Here is a 13034-nt window from a genome sequence, read left to right on the forward strand (position 1 = left end):
GTTTGTAACTCGGGTAACGTTACGTCGGAAATGACGGTTTGTAACTCAGGTAATGTTACGTTGGAAATGACTAACTCTAGTAACGTTACGTCGGAAATGACGGTTTGGAACTCGGGTAATGTTACGTCGGAAATGACTGTTTGTAACTAGGGTAATTACATCGGAAATGACGGTTTGTAACTCTGGTAACGTTACGTCAGAAATGACGGTTTGTAACTCTGGTAACGTTACGTCAGAAATGACGGTTTGTAACTCGGATAACGTTACGTTGGAAATTATGGCTTGTAAATCGGGTAACGTTACGTCGGAAATGATGGTTTGTAACTCGGGTAAGGCTACGTCGGAAAAGTATCTCTGACTGAGGACGATGTAGCGAGGCTCAATGTAGTTCATAAATCTTCAGAATCCGACATCCTCACCAACGAAAAATAAAACGTCCACACCGCTGACATTTTGAATTTTTCTCTCCGCCATGAGATCAGGTAGGCGCACGTGACGTCATCACGTTGTTCTGCTGCTGCAGGTAAAAACAGTGCCTTTTATATCGGCGAGTTATTTTAATGGAATGGCCTATGTCCGATATTGAACTTTAACGCTAATATCGGCCGATACCAATACCATGCCGATAACATCGTGCATCCCTAGATATTTTTACAGTTTAAGAAAAATGTAAAGGCCAGATTCTTATAAATTACAATTAATAAAAACTATGAACTACGCAGACCTATTAATTTTTTTAAATTGTGGAAAAGTTAATTGAGTATAGAATTAAAGCATAAAGTTAAAGTGAGTATATTTTACTCCTTGCACTTGTTCCAGTAAAAGAAATGACAGGAAAACGGCTAAAACTAGTACTTTTTTCTTGTTTGTATAAACACCAATAAAATCCAATTTTATAGTAGTTTTGGTCAAAGCTTGAAAAAGGGGGAACCAAAGAGGTGGCTCGGGAGCCGCAAGTTGCAGACCCTTGGATTAAGATCTCTGTTCACAGACGTGAGAAGCTGCTGAAAACTTAATGCCTTAAACGTTTTTACATTCACCTACCGTGTTGTGCCAGGGCTCCTAATTGCACCCCCCACATCAGAGCCATGCGTAAATATCCACAGCAGTCCATGTCTGCAGCTCCGGAGTAAACGGCTCCCCTCAGTCTGCAGGTCCCATTGAACGTTCGAAGAAAAGCTGACGAAGTAGTGCAAACTTTTCTGTTAATTAGAGGAAAAGAGGCCGAAATTAGCAGTCTGCTCACTTGAAGATCAGTGCGTCTGTGTCGAGCGTACAAGATGAAAGAGCAGCAGCCGAGGAGGGAGGGGGCACATTTGTTCCTGTAGGTGGGTCTTTGGAGAGCCCCTCAACCATGGAGTGTCTGTAAACACCCCAAACGTCAGAGCTGGAGTCTCCATCACGGTTTGCTCCCGAGTACACGAGCTTTACGAACATCAGGGAGTGTTTACGCTCACAGCTGGAAACATGAAGTCACAAATCAGTGCGACGGATGAAAATAATGCCCGAAGAAAAGCGTCAGCTGATTCCTTCGGGCTTTTGAATCCTTTTTCACCAACTCTGATTTAAACCAAATAATCCCGTTAAGATCTTTCTTAAACCAAAAGGAATAAATCATGCATGTCTGTGCAGCTGTAGAGGCTTTGTTTTAAATAACTTCAGCTGTTGTGATGTTTTTATTCATGTAAACGTTGCATTGTTTTGTTTGATCTTAGCTGTTTTTGTTTCATAGCAGTTTTCCCAGGCGAAGTTGAACAGAAGCACTAAAAAAAAAAATCTGGAAATAAAAGCTCTAGCTTATTTTTCTGTAGGAATGCACATCACCCGCTGCTATTGATATAGCTGTGTTGGGTGGATTCTCAGCTACTACCACACCTGATATTTGTCTGAATGGTTATGAAGCGTTCACACTGTTGTGATCCATTTTTCAGCATCTTTCTCGTCCCACGGTTTTTGTGTTATTTCAACAAATCACAAATCAAAATGTTCAGCTCGTTCAGGAGAAAGGTGCTTTGACTTTTAGTTGTGGTGCAACTTTAGCTTTTTGAAATATTTAGCATTTTCTTCCATTTTCTTCCTCATGGAAAATGAACTGAACTCATTTTGCGTCCTTCAAATCTTTAGATCCGTTTACAACCTTTTACTGTTCCTTTCACATTTTGTTCTGCTTCAGCTTCTTTCAGCTTCTTTGTGCAAATTAAAAAAAATTTCAGCTACTTTCAGATGTTTCTTCGGCTGTTTTGTGCTTCTTCAAATTCCTTTCTGCTAATTTAAGATTGGCCTGCTCGGTTCAGTTTATGTATGCACGTTTCAGCTTTTTCTGCCATTTCAGCTACTATTTAGCAATTTTTGTTCTAAATGTAGCTTTTTCAGCTAACTCCACATTTTTTTGCAACAATTTCGTTTTTTCAGTGTAATTGAGCAAAAATGTGTTCTCTCTCTCTCCTTATGGTAATTCAAGCGTCTTTCTGCCTTTTTAGCTACTTTTCAGCTGTTTTTTTGTTGTTTACTTATTTCAGCTTTTTTTTAGATAATTTCCACTTTTTTTGTACTAATTTCTGCTTCTTTCATAAAACGTGTTCTTTCTGCTTTCTTCTGCTAGCTTAAGCTTGTTCCACTTTTTCAGCTACCTGTTTTTTTAGTTTTTTTTTTTTTAGCAAATTTGAGCTATTTTCAGATAAATTCAAGTTTCTTAGTAATTTCTGCTATTTTCAGACTAGTTAACGTCTTTCTGCTAATTTCAGCTTGTTATGCTCCTTTCAATTTTTTTCTGTTAGTTTCAGCTTTTTCTGCTATTTCAGCTACCATTTAGCTGTTTTTGTGCTAAATTCAGCTTTTTCAGCCAATTCCACATTTTTTTAGCTTATTTCAGCTCCTTCCACTTCCTTCAGGTAGTTTGAGCTTCTTTCTGCTTTTTTAGCTACTTTTCAACTTTTTTTGTTGTTGTTTGCCTATTTAGTCTTTTTTTTTTGGTTTAGATAAGTTTCACTTTTTTGTGCTAATTTCTGCTTGTTTCATGTTCTTTCTGCTTTCTTCTGCTAGTTTAAGCTTGCTCCACCCATTTTCAGCTACCTATATTTAGTATTTTTAGCTAATTTCAGCTGTTTTCAGATAAATTAGTTTTCTTGGTCATTTCTGCTACCTTCAGCCTAATTAACTCTTTTCTGCTAATTTCAGCATGTTGTGCTCCTTTCAGATTTTTTCTGTTAGTTTCAGCTTTTTCTGCCATTTCAGCTACTATTTAGCTGTTTTTGTGCTAAATTCAGCTTTTTCAGCCAATTCCACATTTTTTAGCTCATTTCAGCTCCTTCCACTTCCTTCAGGTAGTTTAAGTTTCTTTCAGCATTTTCAACTACTTTTCAGCTGTTTATTTGGCAAAATTCAGCTTTTTTTTTTAGCTAGTTTACTAATTTTTGTGCTAATTTCTGCTTATTTAAACCTAAATCAGCAAATACTTGTCCTTTCTGCTTTCTTCAGCTAGCTTAGGTGTGTTTTTCCATTTCAGCTATAGTTCAGCATGTTTTTTTTTAGGTAATTTCAGCTGTTTTTCAGCAAATTCTTCAGCAATAAGCATTCACACTGCATTTTCACAGGAAATGCAATTTCTGTACTTAATGATTGAATTAGAGATTTTTTTTATGTTGTCTGCGGTGGTGTTGAACTGATCCGTCTGTTCATGCACTGGTTCATGAAATGTTATGCTAACAAACGTCATTCAATCACTGGTCTTTCATGAGAGCAGCGCATAAGAAGCATTAAAAGATTATTTGTTTATGTTTTGGCCATACTTGTAAAAAAAACGTTCATCAGCAACAATTTTGACTTTTGAGCCAAAATATTTGTATCCATCATTAATGAATCCAGAGCTGCTCGTCTTGTGACTGATGTCCCTGCAGGGGGGCGTTAACCTACAGAGCTGAAACCAAGAAGGTCAGTCTCCTGACTCTGGAGTAAATATCAGGTGCTGGAGGCCTCGGAGAAACAAAACGACATACCTTTCCACTAAATAAAGAGCCGAGTGGAGCTGCAGGTGTTCTGAACTCACCTTTTTGTTAAGACTGCACTTTAACTCTGAGAAAATCTCACAGCGTTAATTTTTCAGATGTTGCCAAATGTTCACCGTTGTAGCAGCAAGAAACACTGAAACGTTCTTTAGGTCGTTTTAATGAGAACCTTCATACTTATGACTAAAAACAACTGGTCAGTTTTTGAAAATATCAAACTATTACAAACTATTACTGTTACAAACTATTTTAAGTGATAATTTTACTAAAAGTGATGAGAAACTTTACAAAGAATAGAAAATGTTAGCCAATATTCCGAGAAACTAAACCCACATTTGAGAAAATATATATTTTATTTGTACAATTTGACTAAGTTTCTAAAAACAACATTTTCTCAAATGAAAACGTATATATTTTTAAAAAGTTTACTTTAAAATTATTCAATTTTCAAAAAAAATAAGTGTAAAAATGAAATGATTGAGTCTTTTTTTCTCTGGACAACAAAAATGTCTAATTTCTCATTTTAAATGAATATAGGTAATTATAAAAAGTTAAACATATACTACTACTACAATCTTCTATAAAGTATTTCGTCTAAATTTTCTTGTTTTTTGTTTTTTTACACAGAATTGTTGACTGCAAAATGTCCTAAATAACTGAGATTTTTATGAACGTGAACCAGTGGATGATTTTAGTGAAACTCATTAGAAGTTTGTCTCCTACTGATAAAGTTCTGATTCATCCAAAATCAAGATGGCTTCCACAGCTAACTGGCCTTAGCCAACACAAAAATGGTGGTGAAAATATTTCCAGACAAATTGTGCCTGCTATTGACTTATTTGAGATGTTAACACAAATTAACTGATCGTCTGAGTCAGGATTTCAGGCTTTTGTCTGATTTAGTTATTTTTCCTGCACGTTTTGTGCACCGGTTGTTTTGTTTCTGTAGAGATTCCTCATCTTTTAACAAGAGTTTTGTCTCGTATCTCTTTGATGCTGATCTTTTTTAGCAGTCAGCTCTATATTTTTGTAGTTATGTTTTTTTGCACTTCCGTGAACAAATACTTGCCGTGTTCCCCCTACCATTATACAAACCCCGTCAACATAACCTAGCGCCCTGTCCACTGAACCCCACCCCGCATGCCCTGTCTATTGACACCCCACCCCCAGTCCACAATGGTCTATAAATATGTAGCGCGGGGCGCAATACAAACGCGCTAGCAAAAATGCTACTGACGTACTGCATCCCCCACCCGTCGACAATTACCAGCAGCAACATAGAGCTAAGCTAGCTGGCGGGCTACACACATGACTGCCCCCTCCCCGTCGTTTATAAAAGTTGGCAGAAACATAGTGCTAAGCTATCAGGCGGGCAACACAGATGTGACTCCGTCCCCCCATCTCCCCGTCGACAATTACTGGCAGCAACTTAGTGCTAAACTAGCGGGTGGGCAACACACACATGATTGCAACACCCCCCCATTCCCATTGTTGATCAAAACCAGCAGCCACATAGTGCTAAGCTAACAAGCAGGTAACTCTGATGTGACTCTGCCCCCATCTCCCCATTGACCGGCAGCAACGCAACGTAGTGCTAAGCTAGCAGGTGGGCAACAAACACGTGACTACAACCCCTCACCTGTCATGGATAAAAAACAGCAGCAACGTAGCAACACACAAATACCTAAGCTAGCAGGCGGGCAACACAGGCGTGATTCATCAATAAAAACCGGCAGCAACATAGTGCTAAGCTAGCAGGTGGGCAACACGGACATGACTAATTGATAAAAAAAACTGCACTGACATAGCGCTAACACACACGAGTGCAACTCCCTGCCTGTCATTGCTAAAAATCAGCAGAGACATAGCGCTAAGCTAGCTGGCGGGCAACACAGACATGACTCCATCCCCATCCCCCGTTGATAATTACCGGCAGCAATGTAGTGCTAAGCTAGTGTGCGAGCAACACACACGTGACTCGTCAATAAAAACCTGCAACAATGTAGTGCTAAGCTAGCAGGCGGGCAACACAGATGTGACTTGTCAATAAAAATGGGCAGCAGTGTAGCGCTAAACTAGGAGGCGGGCAATACAGACATGACTCATTGATTAAAAACCAGCAGCGACGTAGTGCTAAGCTAGCAGGCAGGCAACTCAGATGTGACTCCGCCCCCCAATCCCCCAATGACCGACAGCAACGTAGTGCTAAGCTAGCAGGCGGGCAACACACACGTGAGTGCGACCCCCACCTGTCATCGATAAAAACCGGCAGCAGCATAGCGCTAAGCTAGCAGGAGGGCAACACAGACGTGATTCGTCGATAAAAACGAGCAGCGACGTAGCACTATGCTAGCAGGCGGGCAACACAGACGTGACTCCATCCCCATCCCCGCTTGACAATTACAGTAATGTAATGCAATGACAGTAATGTAGTGCTAAACTAGTGTGTGAGCAACACACTTGATTCATCAATAAAAACCTGCAACAACGTAGTGCTAAGCTAGCAGGCGGACAACACAGACATGACTCGTCAATAAAAACAGCAGCAATGTAGTGCTAAGCTAGGGGGTGGGCGTCAACAAAAAAATTAAAGAAATACCACAAGCGCCCTGCCAACAGAACTGATCTAGGGAAAATGCTGACTTGTCATTTAAGTTTTTATCCTGCTGCTCAGCTTCTTTACCTTGCCGTCTTAACGTCAGTGCTTCAACACCTTCCTGTTCCTTCTCAGCCTCATTATGCTGCAGAAAGACGCTCTGAAGAGGTCGAAGAGAGGAGGACATGATTATCTGCAGCCTCCTTTGATATCCGTGCCCTGAGAGACAAGAAGAGGGGGAAGGCCTCTACAATGCCTCCTGACTGCTTCCAGATGTCAAACATCCTCCTTTTCTGTGAGGAAAAACAAGCGTAGAGCATGCACGAGGTATGTCAGCGGCTGTTGGACCTACACACATCTTGCAAACAGATTTTTTTATGTTCTCTGAGCCATTTTGAACGGCTGCTCACGTAAAGCTTGTATTTACAGTAAGCTGAACTTGTGTTTTAAAATCGTTTTGAAGAGAGCAACATGAGCTACAAGAATTTAACCTCGTTATTGTCTCCAGCTCTGGTGGAGAGAACAAAAATGCAGCTCATTCTCTAATTGTAAAAATCCCAAGTTGACACTGATGGTATAAACTAAGAGGGCTTGGGTGAGGTCAAAGGTCAGACAGCTTGACCAAGTTGGAATGTTGAAGTTTTTATTTTCTTTTTCTTGTGGTTGTTTCCTTTTCAGGGGTCACCGCAGCGAGTCTTCAGCTCTGCCACTTCCAGTTCTTTCTTCTGTCATTTCGTCAGTGCCACTGTCTCCAAACCATGCAACATAGACAACTTAGACTCACCGCTGTCTTATAAACCTTTCATTTGATATTTGCTGCCACTCTTTTGTTTTATTTTCATTTATCTTTTTTAAAGTGCATTCCTCCACCTCTCCAAGTTCTCTTACAGCTATTTTCTCTTATATGTTCCTCCCTTTTTTGGAAATAGGTGTTGACTACAGCCATTTCCATTCTCTTGGCAAAATCCACCACCATCTGTCCTTCCTGGTTTCTTTCCTTGACTCCAAACCTACCCATCACTTCCTCATCCCCTCTGTTTCCTTCACCAACATGTCCATGCAGGTCTGCTCTGATCACCACTCTCTCCTCCCTGGGAATACTCGCTATCACTTCATCCAGATCTTTCCAAAATATATCTTTCTCTACGTCACATCCAACCTGTGGAGCATAACCACCGACAGCCTTTAACATCAGACTTTCTACTTTTACCTTCAGACACATCACCCTATCTGACACTCTTTTCACCTCTACTACATTCTTTGCCAACTCCTCCTTCAGGACCACCCCTACTCCATTTCTTTTTCTGTCCACACCATGGTAAAACAGTTTGAACCCTGCTTTTATGCTACGAGCCTTGCTGCCCTTTCACTTGGTCTCTTGGACACATATAACATCTACCTTCCTTCTTTGCATCATGCCAGCCAGCTCTATACCTTTGCCTGTCATTGTCCCCATATTTAAAGTTGGCACTCTTTCCCACAATCTTGACTTGCCTCTTGTTCCTCTGTCTCCTGACACATTTCCCTCCTTGTAGTCTTCAACTAAGAGTAGCACAATTTCCGCCGGCACCCTGTTTGTCAACAGTGCTGTTGACCTCGACCGATCTCGTATGGTAATGACGGTAATGACAAAAAAATGTACAGAGTTGTATTGCGTAACATAAGTTCATGCAGTTATGCAAGGTACATCAACAAATATTGTACAAATAAAGATTACTTAATATGTTTATGAATAAGTATATGTTTTGTATTTTTATAGTAGGTAGACCACTTTCACATGGTCATTTTAAAAGTAGCTTGTCTGCTGAAAAAGTCTGGACACCCCTGGTTTAGATCATAAAGCAGTTGAGCTTTTGCAGGCATTGATGCAACAAGCTTGCGTTCGCCAAGTGCAGGACTGTTTCTTTTATCCTGCCTCGTGCACTCATGCTGTGCATGCACTCAGCCACAGCCACGTGCACGTGATGCGACGTATTGAACTGTCCTTACGATGGAGGCCCAAGACCTAAGAATGAGCAGAACCACTGTCTCTGTCTCCCTCAGCCACGATCACGATGTTTACAGCCATTTGTCTCAGGTGTCTTGATGTCCAGCAGAGAAGACTCAAAAGAAGTGACTTTACAAGGAAATGTTTTACATCTCTTTTGTTCTGGTAAGAAATCAAAAGAGGCTGCAGATAATTATGCTGGAACAAGACTGACGTGTTTGGTGTAAATTACATTCGGCTGAGGGACACCTCATGAGCCTGTACTCGGACTTGCAATGATTTTTGTTCCAGAATGTTTCATGTTAGTTGTGTGCATAATTTATTGTCTTTGCTTTTTTTAGAGGACCTGAGGTGGAGGAGGATGCAGGTGGTGGAGAGATTTCAGACAGCTCCTTTTGAAGAAATAGCAGCTGTCTGTGGGTCCCAGGTGAGACAGTTACTGTTCTCTAATCTAATGGTTTCCAACCCTGGTCCTTGAGGAACACCGTCCTGCATGTTTTTCGTTGTTCCTCTGCGTTGTTCAGTGATCTAATTACTTCCTCAAGTTCTGCAGAAGCCTGTTAATCACTCATTCAATCAAATCAGGGGTGTTGGAGCAGAGAAGCAACTAAACCATGCAGGATGGCGTTCCACAAGGACCAATGTTGGGAATCACTTAGTTTGAAGATTAATTCAGTTTAAAAATAATTCTACGAGTTGTGATTTTGGTGTAAAAATATCAGAGATAGTCCAATCAGAGCCATACGTTTGACTAAAACAGTCTGTAAACTAGACATTGAACCTATCAGTGATCTTTAAAGATCCAGCATTTATAAGCTTTATGAGCGAACAGATGGAGATCAAATATCAAGAATCGTGAGTTAGAACCAGAGAACACATTCCAGCTCTGGAAACGAGACGTCCTGATCTCAAGCTGACTGATTTTTGTTTTGTCTGCATACGTCGTTGCTTCATTCCAAACTGGATCAGGTCTTCGATCTGATCCTCCGTCCTCCTCCGTTTCCGTCTGGACAGTTGCTTCGCCGTTTGACGCCGCTTTACGAGATCAAGTTTCCTGACTTCTATGTCTATTAGAGACTGAAACACTGATGATAATGAAGCCCTTTAAAGAAGGACAGAACAAGTGATTGATAGTTTTCATTCAACCTTTATTTATACAGGTTAATCCCATTGAGCCTTTGGGACTCATTTACAAGTGAGAGTCCACAGTGAACATGGAGTGTGAATCATGTTTTTGTTTCCCAGTTGTTACGTCCACTGATTTCTAGGGGTTCTCTGCACATCCTTTCTCCAGTTTTTTTTTTTTTTTTTGTTGTTTACAGGCCTGCTGTCACACCATGATGCACACCTGGATTCACTTCCTCCTCATCAGTGGACTGCATAAAAGCTTCAGTGATCCAGTGCCATGCTTTGGGCATTTCCTCTTCCCCCTGGGCTTGTAGTGGTGAGGTTGACTCTGAACCTTTCCTGCTTTTTTTTTTTTTCAGCAACCACGTGTTCTTTTTGTTTCCTTCTGCTAATTTAAGTTTGTTCTACCTTTTCAGCTCCTTTTTAAAAAGCATTTTTAGCCAATTTCACCCGTTTCCAGATAAATTTAAGTTTTTATGGTAATTTCTGCTACTTTCTGTCTAATTAACTTCTTTGTGCAAATTTCAGCTTGTTATGCTCCCTTCAGCTTAATTATGCTAGTTTTAGCTATTTCTGCTATTTCAGCTACTATTTAGCTGTTTTTGTGCTAAACTTAGCTTTTTCAGCTAATTTCACATTTTTAGCTCATTTCAGCTCATTCCACTTCCTTCTTTTAGTTTGAGCTTCTTTCTGACTTTTCATCTACTTTTTTATGCTAATTTCAGCTTTTTAAAAATATATTTTTTAGCTAATTTCTTATTTTTTCTGCTTATTTAAACCAAATTCAGCAAATAATTGTTCTTTTGTCATTCTTCTGCTTGTTTGTCCATTTCAGCATGTTTTAGCTAATTTTAGCTGTTTATCAGCAAGTTCTTCAGCAATAAACATTCACTGTGCATTTTCACAGGAAATCCACTTTCTCTAGTTTATAATTTATGTTGCAGCCTGTGCCTCCTACTCAGTCCGTCTTACTTTATTTTTTTGCTTTTTCAGGTTGATCATAAAATCAAAAGATTTAAAAACATTTTTATTTTGCTCCTCAGATATTAAATTTTCAGACATCTTTTCTAATATTATGAATCATGAGTAATTCTTACAGAATTTACTATCGTTTGCATGTTGCAATGTCTTACGTCAGGTGTCAGAGATTTATTAGAAGATGTTTTTAGTCTAAAAAACAACTTGAAACAGCCCTTATTTGGTAAACCAGTGCTCCATGACTGATGTCACAGCTGGGATTAAAAATAACCAGACAAAACATTTTTTCAGGATTGAGTGTGACACCACATCATGTGTGTTTTAATTAAACTCCGACGTGATGTTAAACATGTCTTCTTTAGCACGTGAGCAGTTTTAGTGGCTCCAAACCTTAAATGCAGTGCAAATGCTTATTGCTGAAGAACTTACTGAAAAACAGCTGAAATTAGCTAAAAACATGCTGAAATATAGCTGAAATGAAAACGCAGGTCTAAATTAAGAGTAGAAAGCAGAAATGAGCACAACAATTAGGAAATTAGCTACAAAAGCTGAAATTAGTAATAAAAAAATTAATAAAAACAGCTGAAAAGTAGATGTAAAGACAGAAAAAACTAAAGTTTAAACAACCAGAATGAATCAGAGCTGACATGAGCTAAAAGCATATGGAATTGGCTAAAAAAAAGAAGCTAAAATTGACATAAAACAGCTAAATAGCAGAAAATGCTGAAACTAGCAGAAAGAGCTGAAATTAGCAGAAAGAAGTTAATTAGGCTGAAAGTAGCAGACATTACTACAGAAAACTTGAATTTATCTGATCTATCTATCTATTGAGCATGCATCAGGATGTTTTCTGAAAACAGCTGAAATCAGCTAAAAATGCTAAAAAGATTATTGAAAATGTAGAATTAGCAGCGCAAAGCAGAAAGAACACATTTGCTGAAAGAAGCAGAAATGAGCACAAAGAAGAGAAAATTATCTAACACCCCCCAGAAATTTGCAAAAAAAAAAAAAAAAAAAAAAAAAAAAGGCTGAGAATTAGCTAAAAATGCAAAAATAAGCTTAAATTAGAAGAAGGGAGTTGACTGAGCACATTTTTGCTGAATTAGACTGAAAAAAATGGAATTAGCTGAAAAAGCTAAAATTGGCATAAAACAGCTAAATATTGGCTGAAATAGCAGAAAAACCTGAAACAAGCAGAAAAAAGTTAATTAGGCTGAATGTAGCAGAAATCGCCACGAAAAACCTCAAATTTATCTGAAAGCAGCTAAAAACGTAGCTGAAAATGTAGAATAAGCTTAAATTAGCAGAAAAAGGCAGAAAGAGCACGTTTGCCCAATTAGTCTGAAAGAAGCAGAAATGAGCACAAAGAAGTGAAAATTATCTAAAAAATAAAAATAAATTGGCAAAAAAACTGCTGAAAAGTAATTAAAAAAGGCAGAAAGAAGCTTAAATTACAAGAACCAGGTGTAGAGCAGATTTTTGCTGAATTAGACTGTAAAAAGTTTAAATGAGTGCCAAAAAATTTGGAATTAGCTGAAATAGCCAAACAGGCTGAAAGTAGCAGAAATTACCACAAAAAAAAACAACTCCACATTGTCTACTGGAGATTTTCAAGGTCTTATTTGATTGGTAGCTGTCAAAATATATAAAGACCATGACCTCAGAAAGTACCAGAAGTTGAACTCTCTACCTGAGTGTCAGTTCCTTCAAGCTTCTCACTCATTAAAATGATGGACGCTTGTTAAAACCTGCATAGATTAAAAAAACGTCCAACTAAACAATCACAATATCTTCTACTGAAAACAGTAAAAACACACACTGAACCCTCATAATACACAAAGTATTACTTTATTTAGTAGTTAATCCTATAAAAATGCACCCATAACTCCCAGGTCTTATAACAATAGCATAAGAAATTAAATACAGTTTAGTTCACGTTTACATCAGGGTCCACTTCCACTCTTTTTGTCAATAAAACCAACACTTTAATGTGAAGTTTAGGGGAAACAGCCATCATTCCCTATATGTCCTCGGTACTTTCATATAATAAAGTCACAAAACTTTCATATAAAAATCAACCGATAAACAAAACTGAGCCACTGCTGATTTCAGCACCAGGTGATTTTTTTTAGCACGGTTTCCCATTTTTAAAACATTAGAAAATCAGCTCTGTTTAGAGTTAAACATTCAGAAAAAAACAGTGAAATATAATTCTGACAGGAGTTGGACTTTTCTGTCCCACAAACTTTACACTGTTCTTCTTGGCAGAACTCTGCTGCCATCTGGTGGACAAATGACTGAATGGCTAAACGTTTACATCAAACTGAACTCCAGGTGCATG

The 13034-nt window shown here is 38.8% G+C and overlaps 1 protein-coding gene across 1 annotated transcript in view; it reads right to left on the minus strand.

Moving 5' to 3' along the window:
• Window positions 1-1437, minus strand: part of si:ch211-246m6.5 (von Willebrand factor D and EGF domain-containing protein) — a 44688-nt gene extending 43251 nt beyond the window's left edge. The window contains exons 1-2 of the mRNA XM_037696790.1: window positions 1247-1437; window positions 1045-1148 (exon numbers count right to left, since the gene is read on the minus strand). Coding sequence (XP_037552718.1) covers window positions 1045-1148; window positions 1247-1437 — 295 coding nt within the window. The remainder of the gene's footprint in view (window positions 1-1044; window positions 1149-1246) is intronic.
• Window positions 1438-13034: the final 11597 nt, after the last annotated feature.

This window comes from Nematolebias whitei, chromosome 23 (assembly GCF_014905685.2).
Source record: "Nematolebias whitei isolate Nwh7 chromosome 23, NemWhi1, whole genome shotgun sequence".
Lineage (NCBI taxonomy): Eukaryota > Metazoa > Chordata > Actinopteri > Cyprinodontiformes > Rivulidae > Nematolebias > Nematolebias whitei.